General features: G+C 45.7%; 1 protein-coding gene across 1 annotated transcript in view; it reads left to right on the top strand.

Annotated features, from left to right (window-relative positions):
* Nucleotides 1-24,506, top strand: part of prtga (protogenin homolog a (Gallus gallus)) — a 45,443-nt gene extending 20,937 nt beyond the window's left edge. The window contains exons 7-19 of the mRNA XM_036544332.1: nt 347-594; nt 4,072-4,236; nt 6,058-6,363; nt 8,949-9,137; nt 19,260-19,355; nt 19,556-19,742; nt 19,946-20,073; nt 21,171-21,341; nt 22,411-22,593; nt 23,026-23,149; nt 23,341-23,479; nt 23,661-23,774; nt 24,108-24,506. Of these exons, the coding sequence (XP_036400225.1) occupies nt 347-594; nt 4,072-4,236; nt 6,058-6,363; nt 8,949-9,137; nt 19,260-19,355; nt 19,556-19,742; nt 19,946-20,073; nt 21,171-21,341; nt 22,411-22,593; nt 23,026-23,149; nt 23,341-23,479; nt 23,661-23,774; nt 24,108-24,506 (2,449 nt within the window). The remainder of the gene's footprint in view (nt 1-346; nt 595-4,071; nt 4,237-6,057; nt 6,364-8,948; nt 9,138-19,259; nt 19,356-19,555; nt 19,743-19,945; nt 20,074-21,170; nt 21,342-22,410; nt 22,594-23,025; nt 23,150-23,340; nt 23,480-23,660; nt 23,775-24,107) is intronic.
* Nucleotides 24,507-27,034: the final 2,528 nt, after the last annotated feature.

Below are 27,034 nucleotides of genomic sequence, written 5' to 3'. Positions count from 1 at the left end.
TTATAAATTATAGGGTTTAGTGCTCTTTGTCTCCCTCTCACTGCAACCTGATACATGTGGAGTCTCCTGTGAGTGTACAAGAGGAAAAAAAAACCCCAGTGATTACTCTTGTCAGCTCCATCACCTTAATTGCATCTTCGTTTATGTATAAAGTTTGAAATTAGTGGGCCAGTCCCTGCAGTGGAGCTGGAGGGAGCTGAATAATTCAGCTAGTGGCATTTGGCGATGGCACTTGTATGTGTGGAGTTGTCAGAGTGAATATAAAGGTAGAGAGGTGGAGATGCAGTCTATTGGTTTTAGCAGTGTAGTAAAGCTGAAGGGTGCTTGCTCTCTCCCCATCCCCCAGCAAACTGGTGATCAACCAGATCATCCCGGAGGACGATGCCATCTACCAGTGCCTGGCGGAGAACGAGCAGGGCTCGGTGCTGTCCATGGCGCGGCTGATCGTGGTGATGTCCGAGGACCGGCCAAGCGCGCCGAGAAACATCCGTGCGGAGACCGTGTCCAGCTGTGCCATCCTGCTGGCCTGGGAGCGGCCGCTGTACAACTCTGAGAAAGTCATCGCCTACTCTGTGCACTACATGAAGGCCGAAGGTGAGGACATTGGACAGGGGGTGAGGGGGAGAGGCACATATCCCAGTGTCCGTTGTCTGTCAAAGGTGTGCTATGGCTTTTAGGCACAATGTCTCCTGTGGACTCCAGTGGAGTGGGACCCCCAATAACTCTGTGGTGCATAGCTGTAGCACATGGACAACATCTTTTAAAAGTAAACATATTTATATAAAAATATGTTTACTTTTTTCTTTTGTGATTTTGGAGAATCAATATTATATATAAGATATATAGGTGGCTGAACGCACTAATATAATTCGTAACCCTTGAAGTTTAATAAACATTTTGTTTGGATTTCTGAAAGGGTCTCAGTTCCGTGCCCCCCCCCCCCCCCCCAAACCCCCTTCCAGAAATGGAATGTGAGAAATTGACCATCTGTTGTTAATAGTTGGTTGCTGGGCAGAGGTCAAGGGAAAAGAATGGCTGCCCCACTGATATAAGAGAAGCAGCTTTCTCTGTGCAAACAGGCCAGGCCTGCCAGAGTCCACCTCCGCCCTTACTGCAGCCCTTAAAGGCACAGAATGTCCTCTATTCAACACAAAACCTGGGGGACGCTAGCTACAGTCACAGAGTGGGGAGACAAAAAAAAACAGCATATAGAATATATAAGGGTTTTGGCGAAATAGCTTTAGCAATCTTATTTCCCAGGAAGGTTTGCTTAAGGCTGTCAGGATGTGTTTTTTTTCCCCCTTGTTAATTCTTAAGTCATTATTGATTGAGTGGAAGTAGGAGTCACATTCGAACAATGCAACACTTTTGCACATTTATTAGCCTGTCCATTCAGCCACACATGTCCAGTGTGAGCTATTGAAATCCACTATGGGGGGAAAGTGTAAGAACACAAATCCAGGAGACAAAAAAGAAAACAAATTAGCAAAAGAAACACCTGCTACGAAGAGTGTTTCTGCCCCTTCAGCGGACAGGATGAGGAAGAGAGAGTCAGAAAAGAGAGCGTAAAGCTTGCCCCTTTTCTTTGCCGATAAGTGGCATCCGTCAGTGGATTTCGTGCACTTGATTAAGATTTAGTGACGCATTGTGCACGGCGCTCCTCGAATGGGAGGCCGCTCGGATTGACAGGAATCGCCGTGACACGGCGTTCTGCGTCTGAGGTCACCACCAGAAAAGCGACGGAAATGAATGGGGGTCTAATGAAAGAGGGGACTAATTAGAGTGCGTGTTGGAGTGTGCTAATCCAACACTAGAGGATTTGTGAAGGTACTGTGAGAGCGCGAGTCGGCGGGGAAGGTAGCCTTTTGTTTCCCCCACTTCGCCCTTTCATCCGAGCCCAGTGTGAGGCCTGCCCTGGCATTCAGCGGCTGAACAAGGCCCTTTCTGTTTACCCTCAAGGATCTTGTTTACCAGGTCAGAAATCGGGGCCACACAATTCAGTGCGCCCGAGCAATAAGCGATCCTTTTGTGCGACCTTTCTAATCCGTGCTAATTAAAGCACTATCAGGCACATTCACCGATGTGGGAAAATGTAATTGTGGAACTTGGCTTTTAAAAGTGTTGATGAAATCTTCTGTTAAGAGAGGGAGGAACAAGTTTGATTAAGTTGACACTTTTTAACGTGGTGCCACCCTGCAACTCCCCCCCCGCGCCTGTGAATTGTTCCAAAAAGCACATAGTTACACGTAGATCCTCAAGCTCATGGTAGTAGAGACAGCAAGGCTCTCAGACAAGGCTCTCTGTAAGCTGCAGTGATTATGTGTTAATTGGGGTTGGGTGGGGGAGGAAGGAAAAAGTAAAAGGGATGTGGACGGTCAGAATTCTTTTTTATACCCTAAATGTATGCAAATCGTAACACTTTCAGTGACTGAGAATATGTCTTTCAGCAGAGACTGAAAAAACCCAACTTTCAGAAGAATGGAGCATATCATGGTCAATACACTGGCTTCTCTTAAACTGGTTCCTTATTGTCAGTGCTTTCTGCTGGTTTGAACGTTCACATAGTGTTGAGGAGTACAGAATTAACAGGGACAAATCTGCAAGATACTGGCCTCTCATCATTGCCTTAAATTGTATTGAGAATTTTTAAATCAATAGAGTGACTGGAGGGATTTCTGAAGCGTGGACCCCATGCTCTTTGTAAGACAGAGCTTTGGCCAATATAAAATCATTGATAGAGGAGAACACAACATGCTTAGCCCACTCAGTATCCTTAGCCCTGCGATCCAAAGTTCCATGTTCCTGCGGGTCACCTGCAAGGTGACCATGTGTTCAGGGGAAACACTGCAGTATCATGTACCTCAATTTGTAGCTGTCGATACTGTATGAAACTCTTGCGGGGGCCTTAGAATCAAGAATAACAAACTCCTACGTTGGCTATAGAATCAGTCCTATGGAAAACTCTGACAGGTGTTCTGTAGTCATTACTGTAACAAACTCCTGCAGGAGTCAGTGCTTTCGTAAACTTTGTCAATGGCCCTAGCATCTGTACTGTAGCGAGTTCCTGCAGAGCCCTTACTGTAGGAAAGCACTGCGGGGGCCCTAGAGGTCAGCACAGTGGGAAACTCCAAGAATGGCCCCTGGGGTCAATACTGTAGGAAGCTCTCACAGCATGGCCAAACTAAGAGTGGGAGAAGAAGATGCCCTGGAGTGTTTTTATGTCAGTTTTTACTGTTGAAAAGGGCCCTGTATGAGCAGAAATCCAACTTCCCCTCTCTTCCTCCCCATTGAGTGAGCAGGGTCCATATATAGAAGGCAGTGAATGCAGCCATTCTTTAGGGGGTTATTTGCACAGCCTACAGTAATTGCACTGTTTCAGTTAGTCACTTCCTTTGGTAATTGATCAGTTCCTTTTGAGCAGTGGCTCTCAACATATTTGTGTCAAGGCACACCCGGGCACTTAAAATTATCCAGAGGAACCCATTCTATTATGTATGAGTTTGACATAAAATTCGAATTTGACAACCATGTCATACATGTCTACTTTTAACGTAGTTACTTATCTTAATATTACACATTGTAAACAGTCCTCTCTCATAAACCTGAAATCAATTAGCAGGAAGAATATAAAATGTTCTTATTCATGAAGTGCTGGATGTAAGATGGTTATGTAACTTACTTTGTTGCTACCAAGGTACTGTTTGACAGTTTCTCACTATAAAGGGCACATTGTTTCTCTGTTGGCTAAAATACTCATGACAGATCCCTCATGATACTAACAAGTTTCTTAGCCTGGACTTCAGCTTCATCATTGTTTGTTGATGTTCAATGACTTGATTCACTTGAATCTTTGTTTAACTAGCATTAGCATTAACAGTAGCTAATATTAGGTACGTTACAAATGACAGAAATGTAACTGTTTACACGTCACCCACAATGACACACCTGTTCTCTGTTCTGGACTGTGGACACATGGCTGATTAAACAACATGGTTCAAAAAAAAATCTAATAAATGCTCTTTTTCTTATTTTTTCCTTCTTCCCACCCATCACACTTTTCTCCTGAACCAGGTTTGAACAACGAGGAATACCAAGTTGTCATCGGCAACGACACAACACGCTATATCATCGATGACCTGGAGCCAGCCCGCAACTATACTTTTTACATTGTGGCCTACATGCCCATGGGCGCCAGCCGCATGTCTGACCACGTCATCCAGCACACCTTGGAGGATGGTGAGTGGACTGTGTGTGGTTCTGTACTGGAAGTTAGAGGGTTGCCTTAAAGAAGTGATGATCTGTAATCTCAGATTGCATTGAACTTTTTGCATTGAACTTGTCTCTAACTCTATCTGCCCAGTGCCGGCCAGAAGCAGATGGGCCCCCCCTATGAACCCGGTTCTGCTCAAGGTTTCTTCCTGATAGGGAGTTTTTCCTTGCCACTGTTGCCTTAGGCTTGCTCTCAGGGGGTCTCAGGTCTGGGAACAATGTAAAGCTGCTTTGTGACAACTTGTGTTGTAAAAAGCGCTATACAAATAAAAATGAATTGAATTGAAATTGAATTTAACTTTTTCAAAGATGTAATTAATATGTAACAACCTCCACATATTTAGATTATGACATTCAAAAACTGGTGTGATAATATGTGTGGAACAGCTTACTAACATAAGAATAAAAAAGCCTTTCGTGTTAAAATGCAGCAAACACAGGAGCTATTTATGCTTTGATAGGAGCAGAACAGGCTCAGTATTCATTATTCATAGACTGAGATTCCTTCAGCGGGTTCCTCATTAGTGCCTTTTGGTCATCTAGTGGTAAAACACATTTCCCTTACCGTTGTCATCACCGCAGGGGAGCGGTGCACTCACTCAGCCAGTTAGCCAGTCAGTGATTAAGTGAGGGACACTGCTATTTCTAGGGCTGCTCAGTCCTAGCCAAAAACAAAAGATGTATTTCTGTACATGTGAATTGCAATGAATGGGCTGCTCTGTGCACAGAAAATAAACCATGAAGACCTGACCCCAAATGTCTAATGGCACGGTGCTCCCGGCCACTAATGATTTTCTGTGTGGCGTTCGGTGCTTAAGGGATTATGAGTGAGTTATTTGTGTGTGTGGTCCTGGTTGATAGAAGCCCTACTGCCCTGGAGCGATTGCTGATAACCTTGCTGACTGTAGATTACAGTCAAGATCCTTAACCCACAGCGATGGGTCAAAGGCCACAGTGCCCATTTAATGCGGCAGAAGTTGTTAAATAAAAATATGTGGCCTATTTGTCTTTAAGGGCAACAAGAGGTCAGTTCAGACAAGAGAACAAGAAGGGAATCAAACAAGTAAAGCTCCTATAAAAACCCCTTCTCAAAACCAGCCCTGAAAAACAAGATGTCATGTCAAGATCGTAAAGAGGCTTATCCTGGAAACCAACATTCTATGTAAAAAATGAAACTAGGATAGGATGATATATCTTTGTGATTAAATACAAACCATGAGGTGTTCTGAAACAACCACATTTAATGTTTAGGATTGTGGCATTTTCCCACATGTGGAGCGTTGACATTCTATGTATGTGCAGTTAGCATGGGCTGTACATAACGTACCCACCTTTTATAATTTTATAATTGTCACTCAGAAGGGCTTTGGTGCTACAATGTATAGTAAGGTGACAATGACTCGATTACATAACGTTTTGTAGCTTGGTTTTTGGTGTTGAACCATTAATCATTTCAATAATGTAATAATTTAACCTTACATCTGTGTTTAAAAATGCAGAATAGCTATTACTGTCTTTAAGGCCCACGGCTGAAATGGCTTCCTCCTCAGTATTCTGTACAGACATCTATAATCCCTGCCATTAATGAGAGCTCTTTTCTTGTCCATGCTTCATAATTGATCTTGTCTCCTGTTAAGTGCTTTGTCTGTGGAGAGGCAAACGCATGTCTCTGTAGCTGTCAGCTACAAGTGAAGCCACATCCTGAGACAATTACTTTTGACGTTTGCGTCACTGTGGATGCGGGGTGTCCGTGTGTACTGCCTGACTGGTCTTTCTGTCCAACTGCAGTGCCCCTGCGGGCGCCGGAGCTCAGCCTGACCAGCCGGAGCCCCACTGACATCCACGTGTCCTGGCAGCCCCTGCCGCCCAAGCTGAGCCGAGGGGCTGTCTCGGCCTACCGGCTGTCCTACCGCACCAGCACCGACAGCACTGTCACCTCGCTGGAGCTGCCCGGCGACTGTGTCCAGCACCTCCTGGACAACCTGCAGCCGGACACAATCTACCTCCTGCGCATCGCCGTGGCGACCAGCGTGGGCTGGGGCGAGCAGTCGGCCTGGACCTCGCACCGCACGCCTAAAGCCTCCAGCACCAAAGGTACTGGCGCCGGACTCGTCTCGTAGGTTCTCATGGGTCCTCTCCGCTGGACTGCTGCCAGACCGTTGCTGGCTTTAACTGAGGCCTTTCTTATCATGGTGAATTATACATGACTGCTTCACATGAGTTACGTGAGTTATTAAGAAGCCTGGAAAAGGGAAGTGTTCTGATAAATCATGTTACGTGAAGTTTTAATACTTCATGCATTTGTGCGTGGGAGAAATTTTAGTTGTATATATCTATTCCTATGGAAAAACAAACCAAATGGATCTGTTTTTTGCCCAGTGATGATAGGAGTTTGTCTGGACAGTGAGTCATTATTTCCTGTTCTACAAGTTTCAATTATTTAGTTAGAGCATTAAACATTTTTCATCAAGTTTGATTGTTCAAATTAAAAACAGCATGGTAACAGCCTTTATTCAAAACTGGAAAGTAATATTATTTGATGTTTGCATAGTCCTTTAAATAACACATTCCAGTAGTACTAGCCATAGACAGGCAGGGTGCCTATATGCATTTTACTACACTGATAATTGGTTTTGGGGAGAATATCAATAAAATAATTTTATAATTTTTCCAGCTAGGAATATTGCAAAAGGTCACACTCAGTTGAACTTTACCGTGGTTGAAAGGTGAAAGAATAAAGAAATGGTGAAAAGTGAGCATATATAGCTAAACCATCAGTGCTGCAGCAAGCTATATCAAATAACTTGAACAGAAACAGGATAACTAGACAACAGCAGATTTTCCATATTGATCTGTAAACCAGCCCACTGAGTGTCCACATCCTCTGGTACAAGTTGAAACTAAAACAAGAATCTAGATAGGTAATGTCCCATTACAGAGATTTTTGTTAGACTGATATTTGCCAAGTTCTGGTCTTAGTGCAAAAAGACACACAGAAAAAGAGCCCGCTCTAATAATCTTGTTAAGGCAGTGCGTTTGTTACTCGGCGACCTTTGCCCCGCACTGTCAGTAACATCAGAATGGCTGTAGTCACGGGTCATAAAGAGAGGCAGACTCAGGGGCTTCTGGGATGGAGGAAGAATAGCGCCGCCGGGCTGGCCTGCACCCCAGAGAGTGGGGGAGGGGGGCAGCGGCTCCTTTTCTTCACGTTTAAGTCCTAAGTCTCTCTGTGGTTTGTTAGTGCAGGTATTCTGCAGAGTACCTGCCTGTTAGGAGGCTGTCCAGATAAGCAGATAAGCCCCCCCCCCCCCCCCGCCCCCGTGTGTGTCTTCTGGTGCAGCAGTGAAGAGGCCTGTCACACAGTGAGGATGGATGGCCTCTAAGGGCAGCTACGTGGGCCTGTTATTTCCATCAGATAAAGAGCCAGCCTGCAGCCGGGTGGACAGCATTCCAACTAGCGAGGGACAGGACCGGGAACAGAAATGACTCGTCCCTATCGCTCAAGCCTTGCATTCTTACAATACTTGAGCATGCTCATTTTAGTCATTCACATGCATATAGGTAGATAACCTGGAAAATAAAATTAGCATTCCAGCTGTTGGAAATGCTTAACTTCTTTTCACATTCTTTCTTTTGCAGTTACATACATGACAGAATTGTGGAAATAAAAGTAGTAGTGAGTGTTTGTGCTGTTCCTTTCATGAATAGGCTTTTTTGCTGTAATGAAATGAACCTTAATTTCAGATTCTCTGTGCTAGAATTTGTGACAGGCTCAGGCTCAGGGTCATGTGGCCTGCTGTGAGAACAGCCAATATTAAATGAATTTGTCATTAGTTCATTAGAATGGATCAGTTACCAGCCAGGTGTCAATTTCTTTCAGGGATCCTTACCTGAACCCCATTTAATTTATTTTCCAGTGGCTCCCATGATTGGGTTTGGACAGCTGTCTAGATGAGATCGAAGAACTTAGATCTAAATCCCTCAGTTTATAAAAAGAAAAGGCAGTTTCCGCACCTTTCTTTATTTTAGCAAACGGGCAAATGGAATGGAGGTTTTTTCTATGTAACCCCCTCACACATGTATATTTTCTCATGCTAGCATTTGTGAACAGTCTGAATTAAATCTGAATAATGAACGTGAGCTGCCCTTTCCCCACACAATGCCGGGGCCTGGCCATCGGAGCAGGGTTGCGTGACCCCTGGGGCAAGAGCCTTCTGGAGAGCAGGGGTGGGGGGTTGGGATGTGAGTAATGTTCACTCACGGAACACATTTAAGAACCCACTCTCTGCTCTTCGCTTGACACAAGTCACAGTTTTGCTGTCCTGGCCCAATGATGTCAGTGAGAAAATACAGTGTTTTGAGCTGTTGAAGAATTTTACTGTCACACGCAAAAACTGAGGTGTTTCCATTATTCACCTTTGTCCTTTATGGGGTCTCGCCTCACAGACTTCCAGAGCAGCCAAAATAAAAAGTGATACTAATGGAATTACTCCCCCACCTCCTTTTCCGCAGTGCGCTTGGGCAGAGTAAATAAACACCACACATATAAACCATAAGAACAGACCCAGCTTTTAACCTTTAGTCCCCAGACATCATAATTATGCTGAGCTCTCAAACTGGTATGCCCATTGCTCTAGCTTTTCGTAACTCCCACTCGTCCCCTCACTCTCTCCTCGCAGTGCCCCTGGCCCCAGAGTTGCAGTTGGAAGCACTGAACTGCACCACCATCCTGGTACGCTGGCAGCCCCCGCCGGGCAGCGCTGCCAGCATCCAGGGCTTCCGCCTCTTCTACCGCGAGGAGAGCCAGCCCGAGGGGACCCCCATCCAGCTGCGCCCCCAAGACTCGCAGCACACCATTGGAGGCCTGGGTGAGTGAGCCACAGGCCGGTGCTGCCAGGGGACCGCTGGGCGACCTCCAGTGTGGTTTCATTCATGTGGCTTTGTCAGCAAATGTCAGAGTTGGTTAAAAAACCATGTTTTAGTGACCTTAAACACCCTTAAGCTTAGACTGAGTTAGACGTTCACCAAGAATAATTTTATGAAAAAATGCCAGCTTCCCAATACCAAATATCAAATATCAGCCTCTTTTAATATTTTTTTTTTGTTTTTCTGCATAGCCACCCTAGGTGTTTTTTAAATGGCTTTTGGTATGTTTCATCCCAGCTGAACCCAACCCCCAACCCCGCTGACCTAACATTGTGGCCCTTACACTGCTGTGTCTCAGTATATATACCCTCCCCCCAGCAGCTTTTGAAAGTGGGGTTAGCTGGGAGAGAGAGGCTCCTAGCTAACCCCAGAGAGGATTTGGGACTCTGGGGGGAAGGGTTTAGGGGACCGAGCATTGATCAGATCTGATTCACTTTCAATGGTGACGGAGGATCAGCTCAGACTCCCACACCAGCCGAGTGGACAGCTGACCATCTGTGGCTGGAGGAGGAGGTCGGCCAGGTGGTCAGCAGCTGACATTTGAATCAGGAGGCCCTGCGTGGACAGTGTGAGCCAGGGTGTGCAGGAGAGATCAGAACACTTAGATGTTGTAAATACAGTATGTGTCGCAACTGTCACAGAGGGAGGCCTTTATTATGTTGCATTTCCCCGCTGCTGTTGTGTTTCTCTGTGAAGTGGTCACACTGTGAGACCGTGGTGAATGTGATGGGGGCCATTGAAGAACAGCGGGAAGCCGCCTCCTACTTCAGCCGCTGTTAGTCATAAAGGGAGACATGAGCGCGCAGAGTGGACAGGCCTTTAAATGATGCGGGGGCTGGAAGTTAGTAACAGCAGCTGTGAATATAAATGATGATTCTCAGTATGGAGGCAAAAGAGGGTGTTTTTCAGCAGAGAGCATTTGGGCTTAATCCAATAGGAGAGAAAGCACAATCCTCACTTACCCCTGGCTTTAATTTGTCCTTGAATTTTGACTCAGAGTTAAATGCCAAAGTTGCTTTTTTTCTTCACAAATACATATTTACAAATTCAGAGATCATGAAAATTAATGACAAATTTGCATTTGTATTAAAAAATAACAAATAAATACATGAGAAGGTCAGTGTGGGGCAAATGTTGATTGAGAGCAGGGGTAAGTCTTGGGGAGTGTTTCAAATTTAGACTTCCTCAGGTTAAGGTATTCATGTTTACTTACTTCTCTGTGACCTTGTGAGGATGATCCTCTGGTTTTGCAGAATGTCATTCCCATTACATCCTTCCCCTATAAAGATGTCGTTTTGGATTGGTGTATTGACGAGCAGTGGTTGAATGTCAATTAAAATGGCCTCTGGTTTGTTTCTAAGCTGTGTCCAATGAGACATCTCAGTAGAGCACATATGCAAGGCCTTATCTATGTATCAGAAGCAGCCTCACAGTCGTGCTTTCAGTCCTTATGGCCCCGATTGCGCACCATTTGATAAAATAGCTGGTGGAGATGAATTATATGGCTATCATTTGAGGGAGAAGGAAGCTGTTGTTATGGAGGAGATTTACGACGTGTTTTATGACCACTGTGAGCGGGGCAGTTGGAGAAGGCACTACATCAAAGGCCCTCATTGTGCTAGGCTCAGAGGGCCACAGAGACACTTTATTGGTCAAGAGTCAACAAAATTCAGCGCTTCAACAATCACCGCTGAGCAGTTGCGTCATTTCTTGTCCTGTAGCATATTTTATTTTATCCCTCTTCCATTGCTGTGAGCTGTCAGGATGCTCTGCCCCCCTGTATGAAATATTGCCCCAGGAAAATGTAAAGGCTTCTGCTCAGGAACTAGCAGCTTCTTGAGCTGCAGACGTCCTAGCGTTTTCACGTGCCAAGCCTGACAGACTCAGCGTGGGAAATTGCGAGGAGACTTTGAAAATGTTCAGAATCCTGCCAGATCTTGCGCACGACTGAGAAGATTTGCAAAGTCAGACAGAAATCACAGACGCATCTCCCTTCAAGCTGCGCAGGCAGTTCTGTCGTACGAGCAGCTGTGTAGGTGCTAATCCATGCTTGTTAAGGTTTGCGGAAAGAAACGTTTCCCTTTTGGTTTTTTTTTTCTTTAAATTTCTCGCTGCAACTCGTATCCTTTTAAGTTACATCCTTAGTGCCTGCTCCGTTAATTTATTGCTAGTTAATTATCACCTTTGCCTGGAGCTGGGGGTGGGGGGGTTGGGGGGGGTGCAGGTACTGTGTAATGTGACCACTGATCTTTTTACTGAAATATGTCAGGAAGGGAAGACATGGCTACCCCTGAAAGGCTGAAATTCCATCAATCCAGACATCATTGACCTGGAAATTACCGGAGGACAAGAAAAACACTTTTATGTTTTCTTCAGCCCACACCCTATTCTGCATGTATTCTACATGAAGTACTTGCCATAACTGCGATTACACTGGTCAAATAAACCTTTCCAGCAAATGGAATTCCAAATTCCCACATCCTGAAAAAGCACACCCAGAAATGAGCTCATTTCAGTTCATGTGGCACAGTTATTCATCCAACAATATGTCAGAATTCAAGGCACTTCTTTACCTTGAAGTGGAGGGCAAGAAGACATGGTCAAAAAAGCAACAGATCTACATATTCACTGGATTATTTGCATATGGCAGTTGAGCCAGATACTGTATTATCATCTTGCATTTCCCATTGTAACAGAAACGTGCATTGTTGGACTTGTAATAAAACACCTGTCTCTGTTGACTGTTGGCTGCTCACTCATAAAGCAGTTGATTTGGTGGGTTAATCCCAGAGCAGTTGCAGTGTGAATTAAGAGTCATCTTACCGTGTCAGTGATTGGAAGATTTATGTCTCATCAAATACCACATCCACACTGAAAGCTGGAGTTTAGGGATAGATCATGCAATCAAAAAGTAAGCTGTCTACCTGGTATTGGACACACAGCAATATCTTCTATCCATTCAGAAGAGCAGATGTCAATACCATGATTGCAATGCATTGGTCACTTTCAATTTGCAGGGACATGTACCATAATAATTATATTGAGTCCCGTTAACAGTTTTACAATTAGTGATCAGTGATTAGTGATTTCTGTAAACCTGATTTTTGCAATCCTTATGAATACTTACTGATCCATAGGGGGAAAGGTCCCACTGCCATAATTGCTGGGGTAAGATTCAGCATACTGGGAGTGTCTAATTAAAACTGAGATTCCTCATCAGTTTAGGATTGGTTTAATATCTGTGTTTGCCTATAATTGCGTAGTCCATGACTTGATGTGACCTTGCAGAAATAAAAACGCTGCAGAAAGGGTATTTCCCTATTGATTTTTTTTTTCCACCGTAATTTGAGTGACAAGGCGTGAGTTATATCCTATAATAAACTATTCTGATGAGCAGAGGTTTTAGTAGGTCACATGGAGATTTAGAGTTTAGACTGACTTGCCCTTTATATTGCTTAGCAACCGTCCTGGACAACTATAATCACATGACCAGTGCAAATGGTATGCGAGGTAGGGGGACTGTACAAGGCATTGATTGTAGTGCTGATGTCATGTTTTACTTTCCCTGTGTTTCATTGTGCTGTGGTCATAATTGATATGATCAAGCATATTTACTCTCTTTAATATTTGGGTTTTGTCAGAGGGCAAATTCATGGAAAGATTTTTTGTAACTATAGCTAAGCATGGAATTAAACTTTCTCCTATACATTGCTGTGCTAAGATAACTCTTGACGCTTCTGAGTTACACACATCGCTATATTCTAAATGGCCCCAAGCTTTCCTCATTAATACCATCAGTTAGTCGTCTTAAAAGGCCATTCCTTTATTTCCTCCCTCTAAGGTGCCTTCAAAGTCTTCTGCACATTAGCACTTTGTTAAAGTGGATTTAATTAAAATGTAAATTAGGTTTGATCCCAAATGAGAAACAATATGTGGGTGCCCATAATAATGACCCAATTAAAGGAGGCTGCAACCTTTTATGTGCCCATTTTTTAATCTGCTGCCGCCAGCCTCCTGTTTGGCTCTCAGGAAGGGCTTTGGTCCAATTGGCCGCGTTCGGCAGGGCCGAGGAGCCTTTTTTTTGATTTTCCTTGAGCGTGATCGAGGAGCGCGCGGGAACGCAAAGTCCTGTCTCGAGGCGCGTTTTTTTCTCAGATCAGATGAGACCTCCAGCATGCCTAGAAAAACGCCGCGCAGATTTGTGAGGGATTACGGCAATCTCTGGTGGGGAAAAAAAAAAATCCCATTTGAAGTGGAAAGTGAGGTGTTTTAAGGGCTCTCTTATGCGCAGCTTACATCACTTTGTTTGATTTGATAAGAGGCGGGAGCTGCTGAGATTCCTGAGAGAAAAAACATGAGAAACATTTCAATCATCTCTGGGTTAACGCATGTTAAGAATAACATGTGTACCGCACTGCTGAAGCAGGGATGAAATGCGGACAAGGCCTTTGAAAGTCTGGAACCAGCAACACACAGTGCTGCCATTTGTGATTGAAAGCTCCCGGAGAGGGAAGAAAAGGAACAAGAGCAGCTTAGAAAACAAGCCATTTGGGGAAGAAATGACACAGTGTTGACGCAGAGTAATTGAGTTTTCTATTTTGTTTCTCCTTTTTTCAGTACAGTCAGGGTCAAACTACCACCCAGGCCTTTTGGTACCAGAGCAACTTGAAATTTATTTCGTAGTTTAGAGCCAGCTTGAGCTGTGCAGAATAGTGTCTCTTGTGTGCTGTATGTCAAAACAGTCATTATCACATGCCTGGTGTCAGATAAAAGATAGATGTGTATTAGTACTGCAGCTACGTTAATAAACTGCCCGTCTGGATTTAAACAAATGTTGGGCTCAGCCCATATATGTGGAGAAGGGTCGTTTGTCTGTGAGTTAACAGAGGAACATATTGTTCAAGTTCCAGTGATGTGTCTGTACATGTTGCTGTATGTGTGTGTGCATGTGTGTGTGCATGTGTGTCTGTGTGTGTGTGAGAATGTTCACGCATGTGCATTTGTGAATTTTATATGTGTATGTATCTGCGTGTGCTTCTCATTATGTGTGTACTTGTGCAGGGGTATATGCGTGTGTGTGTATGCGTGTGTGCATGTATGGATATATGAATGCTTCAGTACTGTATTTGTGTGTGTGCACGCTTGTGCTTGTGTGTGTGCAAGAGAGATAGAGAGCCCCCTCTCCTCCCCTGTAATTTATTCTGCTGTTTGGGTCAGTGTGGGAGATGGCATTTATTGCCCTGACTCACTGAGGCCTGGGGGCGGTTCACAGGGCAGAACAAAGCTGTGCGGTCCAGCAGGATCCACACATGGGCTGTAAAAATCAGGTGACCACAAACAGCTCAAGAATTTCTCTTCAAATACGAACTGTCAGCCTAATTTATAGCCAGGACAAAGACCTTTTTGTTTTGTGTGATATATAATAGTCCAGTAGACTTCAAATCTTTTAAATGCTGCAGTAAAAATGACAGCAATAACAAATACCCATTCTAAAGATTTATTTTTAATCTTTGAAATTGCCCCTCACCATACCAAATGCTCTAACTGTCGGTCTATGTTGTTAAGAAGTCAACTGTTGCTGTTGGATATTATTAAGTACATGGAGTAAACAGTCAATCTCTCTGGGATCTATACAGAGCTATTGCTGCCCATGCTGCCCATTATTACATGAAATCTTCTATCATTGTGAGGGGGTTTGTGTTGTTGAATGGGCCACGGCTAATACACATCTTTCTTTTAGAAGTGTGGCTATTAGTGCAGGCATAAGTGGGTTTGTGTGTGTGTGCGTGTGTGCGTGTGTGCGTGCGTGTGTGCGTGTGTGTGTGTGTGCGTGTGTGCGTGTGTGCGTGTGTGCGTGTGTGCGCGTGTGCGCGTGTGCGCGCGTGTGCGCGTGTGCGCGTGTGCGCGTGTGCGCGTGTGTGCGTGTGTGCGTGTGTGTGTGTGTGTGTGTGTGTGTGTGCGCGTGTTTGGGGTGGGGTGGGGGGCGCTGTGCAGACATTTCTTATCTGTCAGTATAGCAATGTGATTGGGTTGTTTTGGGTCCCTCACAAGGCTTTAAAAACAGTCATCCTCTGTACACGCAGCACTCAGTCCTTAAAACCCCCCATTTCATGGTCATTCTATCATATGGCACTATTTTAAAAATATCCTTTGAGAGCTTTCTTGATTTCAGTTCTGTGAAGCTCAGTATGTGGGGAGCCAGAGCTTACCTTGAAGGGGGAAATGCAGAGTGACTCTGGGCTGTGAATTCTACTGTGCCCTCCTTACCTTGTATTAGGTATTACACATGAATGTTTAGTAGTGGCAGTGTGGCTTAGTGGTAAGGAGTAGGTGTTGTAACCCAAAGATTGCTGGTTGGATTCCCAGCTGGGATACTACTGCCCTACCCTTAAGCAAGGTACTTAACCTGAATTGCTTCAGTAAACACCCAGCTGTATTAATGGATGGCGTGAAAAAAAACCCAAAAAACGTTTAAGCCGCTGCGGTTAAGCAATGTAAACATTTAAGAGTTGTGTCCCCTCAATGCTTACACAACAATTTATTATTAGCAGTATTTATCATCAACTTTTTGTGTTTTTTTGTTTTTTTGGGGTGGTGGGGGTAGTTTCTCCTCTCTGCCCTGTTCCCTTGACCCCCCCCCCCCTCTTTGGAACAGCAGCCGTAACCCCTCCTGCAGCAGGATTCATCTTACCCAGATTCCATGTCAAATGTCATGGCCCAGATGTCATCCTCTCCCCTCTCTCCCAGCCCCTCCCCTGCATAATTACTGCAGGCCATTGTGCTGCGGGCCTGGGCAGGGTGCAGAGGCTGTGAGACCCTGATCACTCCCCCATTCAGCTGGACACCGGGGCGCAACAAAAGCCCCAGGGAGTGGCCGAAGCCGGACAGACGGGAAGATTGGAAAGTGGGAATTAGCTTGGGGGGGTGGGGCGGGGGGACAAGGGACGGCAAATTCAGTTTTTAATTCCCCCGTATGGTGGTTCCTCGCAGCAAACGTGAACATTCGGTGCGCTTTACCCAAACAAGTCCAGGCATGTTGCCTTTTACAATGGACAAAATTCTCTGGCTTCCAAAAGTTGTTCGGCTTAAGGTGGCACCTTTGTGAGTCGTACATGTGACCTAATTTCACTTGGAGGCTACGTTGATTATATATTCAGTCATTTCCATGAACGCTTAACCTTCATGCTCCTATGAAGGTATTCTGTAAGGCTTTAAGGTTTTCTTTCCCTTTCAGTACTGTCTGAAGAGCTGTAGTTTGTGGCCAATGTTTGGGATGGAAGGGCAGTTTGAGAAGACCCTGAGAGGGGAAAAAAGAGCCCCAACTCTTATTCCACACCCATGAGCTCAGATTCTTTCAGGGCTTTATCTGGGCCTGACCTCTTGGCCTCTGTCTGGCTCCATTGAATCTCCTCAGGCCTCGGATCTCAGCAGCTGAACTCCGCCCTCCTGGCGACCCAGCCCCCAGCCCCCCAATGGGCCCAGCCTTGACTCCACCCCCTATCCCAGCCCCACACACTGCCCTGGGCCTGGATCAATCTCTCACTTAAAAGACACCAAAGAAACCACAGTTACTCTTGAATCAATAGCAGTACCTGTTTTTAAGTTTGACACAGGAGGTGTTTTAAATAGTAAAGAAAAGAAAAAAACAGGATGTATTGACGGAGTAAACAATTCTGTGGAAATTTTCCTCAATAAAGAGAATTCATTTGGCTGTTGGAGTGAGCTTCAGTCAATGCAAGGGGCTCCCTGGTGTGTCTCCACACAAAGCATATCCATATTCACTTTGGAAGTTGTTATTCACTAAGACGTGGCTTCTTTTGTTGCCTCTCTGAAGTTGGGCTCTGTTATTCTTTATTATGGTTTACCCAAAGTAGTAAGTGAGAGTAACAGAGAGAGTTCAAAATTTTCTCTGCTGGTGCCTAAAGATTTCCTTATCATATACACACTCTGGCACATAAGAAAGGCTGCTTCTCTGCCTCCTGTACATGTAACATTGAGATTTTTTTCTCTCAGAGCAGTCTCCTCTAGCTTTCCGCATCACCTACCTGGACATATACTCATGCAGATCTGACTTTACAGTCTGCTCTCAGCTGCACTCTCACTGAGGTAATAGCAAGTGTAAAGTGGGCCTCCATTATTTTTCCTCATCCTGTAATTTTAGGCCTTGGGGATCCAGCTATGTGTTACATCCATCTTCTCTCTGGTATAATGCCCTGGAGGTCTTAGATATCTCCTGGTTATGTGTGTGAACTAGCCCTGGGAGGGACTGACCTCTCTCAGTGGGCCTTTTCCTGCCATTGGACCCATTGGACACTCGCCCTGCCACATCTGTGTCCTGGAGCACAACCTAGTGGCTATGCCAGGTACTGCATAAAATTTTCATCTTGTCTCCCGCACACTCCTACAGTAGGAGTGGTGCTCTTACTGTCATGCCTGGAGCAGGCATTTGATAATGTTGGCTTCACTATCTTTGTTCCATGATGTTTCATGAGTACTCCAGATAAAAATACTATGCAAGGTGATGTTTAAGTAAAAACCTCCTTCTCTGACATTTTTATGGTTAAACGGTTGGCTTACGGTTATGTGGCCGCGTTGCATTTAAGTAACACATTCACACTTTCAGCATTTTCAACATTAAAATAACATGCGTGGGTATGCTCTATCAGTATTTAAGGTAAAGTAATTACAGTTACAGTGTTACAGTTGTGAGACAATCATACCTCCTGATCACTATCATCATGTACTTGAATCTTGTTCAAAGTGCATTACATGATGTATATGACTAGCTGGTGATTGGAATGGAATCAATTTCAGTCTACAACTTGTTCAAACCAAGTATTTGTTTGAGCGTGAACTCTTTTCAGACTTAACTCTCTTAGTAATTGCTTGTAAGTTACTTAGATTGTGTTGCAGATTGGGTGTAATGAAGTGTGACATAGTTTAAAATATTAAACAGCTCTGGAATTCCTGGGCGGCAGTATCTCATTAGTCTGATAGATTCTGCACTATTCCTGGAATGTCTCGAAGGAAGCAGAAAGAGTTTCCTCTCATTGCCATTCTGATCGTGTTATAGGGCTGGCTGCCATATCATTGGATCATTGACTTTCTGCCCCGCTGGTCCTGAGACAAAAGTGATATCCTGTCTGTCTTCTTTGGATTTTGTCACTCATTCAAATGACATTTTTTTTCACTCTGCTGCCCACTGTCGGGTTTAACTGCATTTTCTGTAGAATTCAGAAAGAAAATTACGGATAAAGATTTGTTAGATCACAAGAGGAAAAAGGACAAATCAGTGGACCCTTTGTACCTGAAAAGTGACATCTTCATGTGCGAAGCTTACATAATTAGCTTGTGGTCTGTAGTTATATTTTGCACAGGCTTATTCTGCTCAACGCAAAAGTAGTGCTGCAGATGGGAGGGCAGTCTGTTCACATCAAATCCGGTGGATATTTGCAATGCTGCTGCAATTGTCTGCTTCGGTCTGCTTGTGTTTTTTAAGTGGAGAGAGCAGGATCCATAATGCTAATAGCGTCTTTTGTTCTGCTGGGGTCCCTGAGACTGAAGGCTTTGGCCGTGAGGGCTCGATTTTTCTCGGCCGGCCTTTGTCCCCCCTCTTTACCCCTTCGCCCTGACCCCGAGAGGTGACCAATAGCCAGCAGCCTGCCGCAGCCGGCAGCCGTGCGGGGGGACAGGGGAAGGACCCTGCTCTCCCTCAGCTGAAAGGAGGCTTGACAGCGTGATGGATAGGGAGCTCGTTGCTTGTGTGGAGGACCCTTAGTGAGGTCAGAATTGACCAGTGAACTCAGCCGCAACGCCCAACATCTGTCAGTTGCCTCCACTCTGACTCCTCCCCCCTCCTACTCAGTCAATATCAAAGCCATCTGAATAAGACGCAATAATCTGATGCCCCTTATTGCCATTTCACAAATTGAGATTTTTCGCACTGTGGTTCATTGTTAATTCACGAGTGGGGCTTTTTGGCAGTATTGTTCATATTTAAGTGTGAAATTATTGATGTTGGTTTAAAATAAATCTGGTTATAATCAGGTTTCTTTTTTCTCTAGACCCAAGAAGGAAGTATCATGTGAAGCTGCTGGCATACAGTTTCATGGGAGAGGGCTACCAGGCAGACCAGACTGTCAGCACTCCAGGATGTGTCTGTAAGTGTGTCTGGATGTTACAGTTGTGTGGTACAAGTCCATATTTTGCATGTATTATCCTGAGATAATAATGTAGTCTTTGTTTTTTATAGCACATTTTCTTGACTTCATAAGGCAGCTAATTTAGGATGGGAGTGTTTCTGATATATGAGAGTTAGCCTTTGTGTTGAGACCTTACAGTGCTCGTCTCTGTGTCTCAGCTGTCCGTGATCGTCTGGTGCCCCCTCCTCCACCCCCACATCACCTGTACGCCAAGTCCAATGGCTCGTCTTCTGTGTACCTGCACTGGGGCCGCCCTGCCTTCACCTCCGGACAGACTGTCAACTACACCATCCGCTGCAACCCCGTGGGCCTGCAGAACGCCTCCCTGGTGCTCTACCTGCAGACGTGAGTGACCCTGGGAGCACGTTTCCCACGGCAACAAGAGATGTCTCAGTAGCAGCCAAGCAGCTCTTCCAGCACACAGCCCAGCGGGTTGGGATAGCAACAGCGGCGCTGTAGACAGAGCCAGCGTTTGCTCCAGCAGGTGTTTGCACGATACGCGCCACACGCGCCCCCGCTCACCCCCCCCTCTCTGTTTTGCCCCACAGAGCCGAGCAGAGCATGCTGGTCCAGGACCTGGAGCCGAACACTAGGTACGAGTTTGCGGTGCGGCTCCACGTCGACCAGCTCTCCAGCCCGTGGAGTCCCGTGGTTTATCAGAGCACCCTCCCTGAAGGTAGGAGCCATCACCACAGAGCCCTGAGCATTCTCTCCTGCTGCTGTGTCTTACTAATGAGCTCTGTGTCTCTGCTTTCGTCTCTTCCCCCAATTCCACATATACCTGAAGTCAGCCTCTTTTCCAGTGCAGCATCTGAATGTGAGAGTAGGTATGAGTTAAACCATATCAAATAACAAATGACACACAATAATGGTTCAGCCATTTTATTTGCCAGTTCCCCGCCCCCCCGTCCCCCCCCCCCCCCGTTGCTGAAAGTGAATTCCCGACAGGTTGTTGATGCAGTGGTTTGGATGAGGTGTTTTCAGGAGGAGGTTTGGGTCTGATCTCTGATGTCTGGCTCGCCCAGCCATGCGTGTGGCGCGGGTGCAGATGGCATTTAGCTAAATGGCTGTGCCTGCCGTCTGATCGGCGGTAATCTCGCGCACGCTCTCCCAGTCACGTACCCACGGAGCGCGGCGGATGAGTGGCACTTAAAGCATGGCCTCTTGACAGTAACATGACAAAGAGCCCCACTTCACCGCTGAAATGGGGTTCTGCTCCTGCATAGATTTAGAAAAAAAGAGAAGGAGAATAGAAACGGCACGGAGTCACTCAGCCGGCTGGTAAACTGCGGCTTTGATCCCCCCGCCACACGGCGTGAAGGTAGAGAGCACGAGCCGCAAAACCCGTCAGATCCATTAATCCTGCCTCGCCTCATTTTCATCAAATTTCATATTTCGGAGGCGACAGAACCTCTGCAGGTGGTGGGGGGGGGGCTTTGTGTTTGATGCCAGTGTCTGGGAACGAATCGCAGATCTGAGAGTTTTGTGTCAGGGTGGCTGTCGCTGCAGGAGGGCTTTGTGTGCGCAGGTGAAGCAGGCTGACTGGGTCACATGTCACACACCGTGCAGCGACAGGGCCCCTTGTCATGGGAACCGTTGTTATGTTGGCTGTTTGAGATCTCCACAGTAGCTTCAGCTGTGGTTTCTTTTTGAGCTCAGTTTTGAGATCCCTCAGATTGGGCGCGTGACCGCTCCTGCCCGGAGCTCGAATGCCGCCCCATGGCGGTTCCCGGTCCATTGTCCGTTGTGGTGACCCTCTCCTGTCTGTTCCAGCACCCACTCTGCCACCATCAGGGGTGAAGGTGACTCTGATTGAAGATGACACGGCACTGGTGTCTTGGAAGCAGCCGGAGGAGCCCAACGTGGCGGTAACACGCTACACTATCCTGTACGCGTCCCGGAAGGCCTGGATCGCCGGAGAGTGGCAGGTGCTTCAGCGGGAAGGTGAGACAAGCGACACCCCCCACCCCCCAAAACCCTGCCTCAGACACCATACCCAGAAATCCATTGGAAATCAATACCTCATTTCTCAACACGAGGGAGACAGATCCTCTAATCCATTTCTTTATTTGCTTTTCATCTCCTCAGATTCCTGTTTGGTAGCAGATAAGTGCCTCCTATTGTCTTTTCAATTAAAAAATTGATTTTGTTTCCTGGATCTTTCACACAGCATTTCACAGTGGAAAACAAAGTGAAATCTCCCTTACTGTTTTATGTTAAATTGATAGTCTTGGTTGTGTCTGTTTTTAAATGACTTTCTGATGTGTTACTGGTGAAGTAAAAAAGTAATGAAACAGTCCCGGATCTCCCCACCCTTGAGTAGTGACATCCATATATGGACACGGCAGAATTCTCCAGATGAAGGTGGTGTGAGACTATACTCACAGGAGGCCTTCAATAGGGCCAGGCCTCTGTCGGTCACAAAATGCCGGAACTCCAAAGGTGGAATGGTTTAGGCGTAATTGATTGCAGATGAGTTCTGGAAATGTGAAGCATCCACTGTTGACTGTGAGCCACCAACGAGGAGGTCAAAAGTGAATACGTTCACAGCCGAACCCCTCCCCCCCTCTTCACCCACATCCACTGTAAATCAGGCTGGACTCCCCGACAGCTAGTGCTGGGAGGGGCTATGTGGTGCTGGATGGGCGGAAAGGCCTCAGCCGCTGACCCCTGACCCCCAGCGTTTCCCTGGCCATGCCGGTCACAAATAGCCCTCTCATGCTTTTTTCTCTCCCGGAGCATCATAAACCCCTAATCTTCATGGGTCACTAGAACCCAGGCAGAGAGGAGCATAAAGATGACAAAGAGGAAAAAAAAAGTGAGAGACTTCACAGTCACAGGGCTAACGAGATTCCCAGCAGCTGATGAGCAGTATTTGAAAAATAGTGTTTTTTGGAGTAAAATAAAATAATGGTGTTGCCACTTAGGGGATCTCTCAATGGAGCAGATTTGTTTTGGTTGGACACTGCCACACTGCGCATGGGTCACTGACTCTTGCCTGTCTTTTCTGTAGGGAGCATCACCATGGCCCTCCTGGAGAACCTGCAGCCTGGCAACGTCTACCTGGTGAAGATCTCAGCGTCAAACGACGTGGGAGACGGGCCCTTCTCCAATGCTGTGGAACTGGCAGTGCTGCCGGAGGGGTCCCCGTCGGGCCAGAACCCATGGCGGTCGGGGGGTTCTACAGAAGCCAAAGGTAAGTGTTGAAAGGTTGGCCTGATTGTGGCAAGTTTCAGGCCCTTCCGTTATCTCCTCCTGAAGATTTCTGCAACGCTGCAGTGGCTTAACATTGAAAAGTGGCTCACAGCTTCTCAGGATAAAGATAATCGCTGCTCATTTACCTTCCCAGAACTCGTTAGGCTAATCCGCCTCCTCCCAGTGCTGTTACCAAGATTTGTGGCTTCCTGACACGCTTAAAATTTCAGTGCCTTGACCTGCGGGCCCCGGTCCACAGCTAAATTATTTACACTGGTTGTGAGACGCTGTGATTTTCAAAGGCGGTTGTTTTTAGTAGCTGCAAGCGCGCTGTGCTGAGCAGGAAGTGCCCCGCAGAGAGGGATGCCCCCCAGTGGGAGGGCAGAGCATGACACGGGCGATTTATTTCTGAACGTATGACCCTCTCTCGCAGTGTTCTCCGATGGCTTCTACCACCTGGACGAGAAGTCGATGACGGGCATCATTGTGGGAGTGAGCATCGCACTAACCTGCATCATTATCTGTGTCCTGATCCTCGTCTACAGAGGCAAAGCCAGGTACCTTTATCATCTGCACATATATACCCTGCCAGTCCCCTTCCTTCACAGTAAGTTGTAGAGCTTAGACTCCCAAGAAAATGTCTAGAAGTTTTAACATTCCTTCTCATTTTGCAGACAGGGGCGGGCTTCATTCCTTGAATTTGTGCTGTGGTATTAATTAGTCCTCTTGCCCTCTTGCCCTTGATCAGGAAATCCTCAGCTACGAAGCTCAGGGAAGGGAGTGGCCAGGCCCCCCCTGCCAGCAGCTCTCTGGCCGTTGGAAACCAGGCGGAGAATGTCGAGGCTCTGGTGCCCATGATGGCAGGAAACCACTTCATCGACACAAAGGTAAGAAGGTGGCCTCACAGTGACTCCTGTTGTGGGTTAAAGCCTGCCAGAATTGCCGGGGTTTGTCAATGCTTATAAGCAGAAATGGAAGCAATTCGTACTTCTTTGTAAATCTTGGATGGGTGATTCTCGTTTTGCTCTCACATACAAAAGGTCTAAGCAAAAACTTGCTGTTTTTCAGGGTGGGACGAATCTGATTATCAATAGTTCCGGCCCAGTTAATACTAGAACCCAGAAGAAGAGCAAGTGGCGGTTCTTCAATAAGAAGGAGACTCAGAACCCTAGGAAAGAACAGGTGAGCATTCAATATACTAGGGAATATGTTCCATAGGGCCATTTGTGGTCTTTTCTGGTGTGGAATATAACTACCTCCCTAACATAGATCTTATCACAGTAGTGATTTAGACACAGTATGCAGGAGTTATTTGTCATGCTTTTTTCTCCAGCTCACCTGCCACAAGAGCTTCTTCAGGGGTTCATTCATTTTTCTCCTTTCTGACATGTAGGCTGCTTTTCTTACATGTATATGGGAGTAACTTGTATGAAATGTACTCTCCTCATTATTAATCCCTTCTCTCATTTCTTGCATCCCTCCCTGTGCTCTCCCCCTCCCCCTCCCCTTCCCCAGGCTCAGAGGACAGGCCATGGCATGTGCTCCTACCAGCCGGGGCTGACGGTTCTGAGGTACGAGGATGAGTCGCCCTCCTCCCTGTGCCAGCCGGCCTCCCTGGAGGTGCTGCTGGGCCCCAGGGGGGACAGCGAGGGCTCGCAGAACAGCGAGGGCAGCCACGAGACGGGCGACTCGGGCCGCTACTCGCACGACGAGACCGAGATGACCAACCTGTCCTCCGGCCGCAACACGCGGCCGCCGTCCCTCCGGGCGGAGGACAGCGGGGGGTCGGAGGACGGCCCGGGCCCTGAGGGCGAGCGGCCGCACCTCGTCGTGGAGACCCGAGACATTGCGGAGACGCTGTGCGGTCGCCTCTCCCAGACCCCAGAGCCTTCTCAGGCAGCACTTCCTCTCTAGCAGTGTGAGTGCGCAGAGATTCCCTCCCTCCCCAAACCCACACAAACCTGTTCCAGTGGACAATGAGCAGGAAGCCAAAAAGAAAAGGATTACTGGAAGAACGGGGGTTTTCCTTAAGCTGTCTTTCAGCATCCTTTTTCATCATGAATGTGTTCCATTTTTTTCATTTCTTTCTTTATTTGAATTGTCCGTCTGTTTGTTTGAAAAAAAAATCTCACCCACCATGAATGTTCCAAAGGATTGTCAAGAATGTGAAACATGGCTTTTCCCATTTCTGACACTATTTAAGAGAGTATATCACTGGAGCAAAGGGTATACCCCTCTTTGCTGATTATCTACCTCGGTTTGCCTCATGGGAAACTCCAGCTATATATTTAATGCCCTGAGTTATGTGATGGGGCTCTTCACTGATGTGACAGTTAATACTTCCTGATAGCAATAACTTGTGTTTGCTAAGTACTATTTGTTATGTGTTTGTCTGTCTTTCTGTTTTGAAGAAAGGGATGCTAAGGGCACCGCACTATACTTTGATATTTTTTCCATTTATTTTGCATGTTAAATAATTGGTACCTCAGGCTCTGAAAAGAGCTGCTTTCAGCTTGTAGTTTTTCTCAATGTGCTCTGGGTATGTACAGACACATCAAGGTGGTTGTATTTCAGTTATCCTCTAAGACAGGTTTGTTTCTGTCTGGTTATTTGAAAGCAGTGTTTTCTTGCGGTTTTTTTTGTGGATGGAACCAAATCCAGCCACACTCTATGTAAAGAACTGAAACTACCTCAACAAGCTAAGCCTGATAGTGAACACACGCCATGCCCAGTGTATCTGCAGATAGATCTGCTTATGTAGTCCAGCATGTTTCTTTTCTCCTCTAGAAGCTTTAAAATGGATTTAGCTGAAGAAGGTTACTTGTGACACATACACGCATATACATACATGGACCACAGATCTGATGATAGGTGCAGGTTATCTGTGCTCTTCAGAGTCCATGGTTGTCAGCAGGTTAGGCCTACAGATCTGAATCTTGTCTTCTGGTGAATACGTATCCTTATTCACCTTGGATGCACTCCATAAAAAAGATAACAGAGGCAGTAGAGAATCCAGGTCATAGTTATTTAGAACTACATGTAGTAATTTAGTATTTTTTTCATGAAGAACAGTTTTGCCTTGTGCAGCTGTTGAAATGGACTGGCAGGTAATTCCTTGTTTATGCCTCAGGAAGGTTACTTCATAGCACGTATTTTTAAATTTAAAAAGCAGCTAATGTTTGTGGTACAACAAGAATATGTCCAGTGCCCAGTGCCATTTGTTTAGATGCCAGTGTAATACACAATTGCACAGGAATAAGTTGCTAAAGGCCAAGGCAGGTAATTTGTCAGGTTTCACTCACTGTACCATTTATTAATGTGCGGTTGCCCTTACCATCACTGTTTTATACTACCTCCTCTTAAATATCATTTTGTAGTGTTATTATTTTCCTAACCTCAGGGAACAAGGTTTAGTACATTTTTTAAAAAGCCATGTATTGTGTTTAGTTGCATGGTTCACTGACAGGGTATCTTAGAGCTGAACTGCTTTTTCTGGGAGGTAGTTGTAGATCTGTATGAATGTTTTTTTTTTTTCTTGATTTTCGTGTCGGCGGTGGTTCATGGCCTTGTGATGCCTGTGGTACTCGAACCTACAGAGTTCAGGTCCTCTTCGATTTTAGGAAATCCTCTTCAGTTTGAAATTATGCCTCTTGTTTCATGGCGGGTTTTCATTTGAGTGGTATTTTTCTTCCATTTTTGTTTTCGATAGAGTAAAAACTAACCAAAAAAAATGTTTGTACGGACTTGTTCCGCACAACAAACCTTAATAGCTTTAAAAATGGCCTTAATGTGGAAAGGGTCTCTCGGATGCGATGGGGCAGAGAGGGCATGCTCCCATACCAAAGTATAATTGCTGAGTGCAACCCTTTTAACACATAGGGATGTGAGACGTGTGCAGCGTGACTGTTGAAAACCAAAAAAGAAAAACCAATGAAATGGAAGTGGAGAATGGAATATACACCAAATAAACCTTTTACCTCCAAAGAGATATATATATAAATATATTTTTGTCAGCTGATATGTACTTATACTACTGAGTACACATTCTTTTCATTTTTCGTTACTCAAAAATAGTTGAGGCTTTGACTGTAGAGTAGAAATATTTTAGCACTTGTCTTTCAGATTAGTGTCACGTTTCGGTTTAAAGATCTCAGCTAATATGCAACGGTGACAGATGCTACTATCCAAAGAATTGTTTGCTTCCTCGTTTGGTTTTTGGTATTAAGTTTTAGCTGGTCCCAGGAATAATATAATGAGGGCCCCTCATGCCAGACCAAAGATCAAATGCAGGTTCCTACGGATCAGCGAAGATGTTGCTTTTGGAACAAAGAGATGCCTTGCACATTTGTGCCCCCGTCATGTGACCAAATGAGATGTGGGTGATCTCTGAGAAAGTTTTCCATGGATATTTGAGTGCTTTAAAAATACCGTGAACAGAGAAA

Source organism: Megalops cyprinoides, chromosome 13 (assembly GCF_013368585.1).
Source record: "Megalops cyprinoides isolate fMegCyp1 chromosome 13, fMegCyp1.pri, whole genome shotgun sequence".
Classification (NCBI taxonomy): domain Eukaryota; kingdom Metazoa; phylum Chordata; class Actinopteri; order Elopiformes; family Megalopidae; genus Megalops; species Megalops cyprinoides.
The sequence above is the reverse complement of the archived record's forward strand: the minus strand, read 5'-3'. Positions and strand labels throughout refer to the sequence as shown.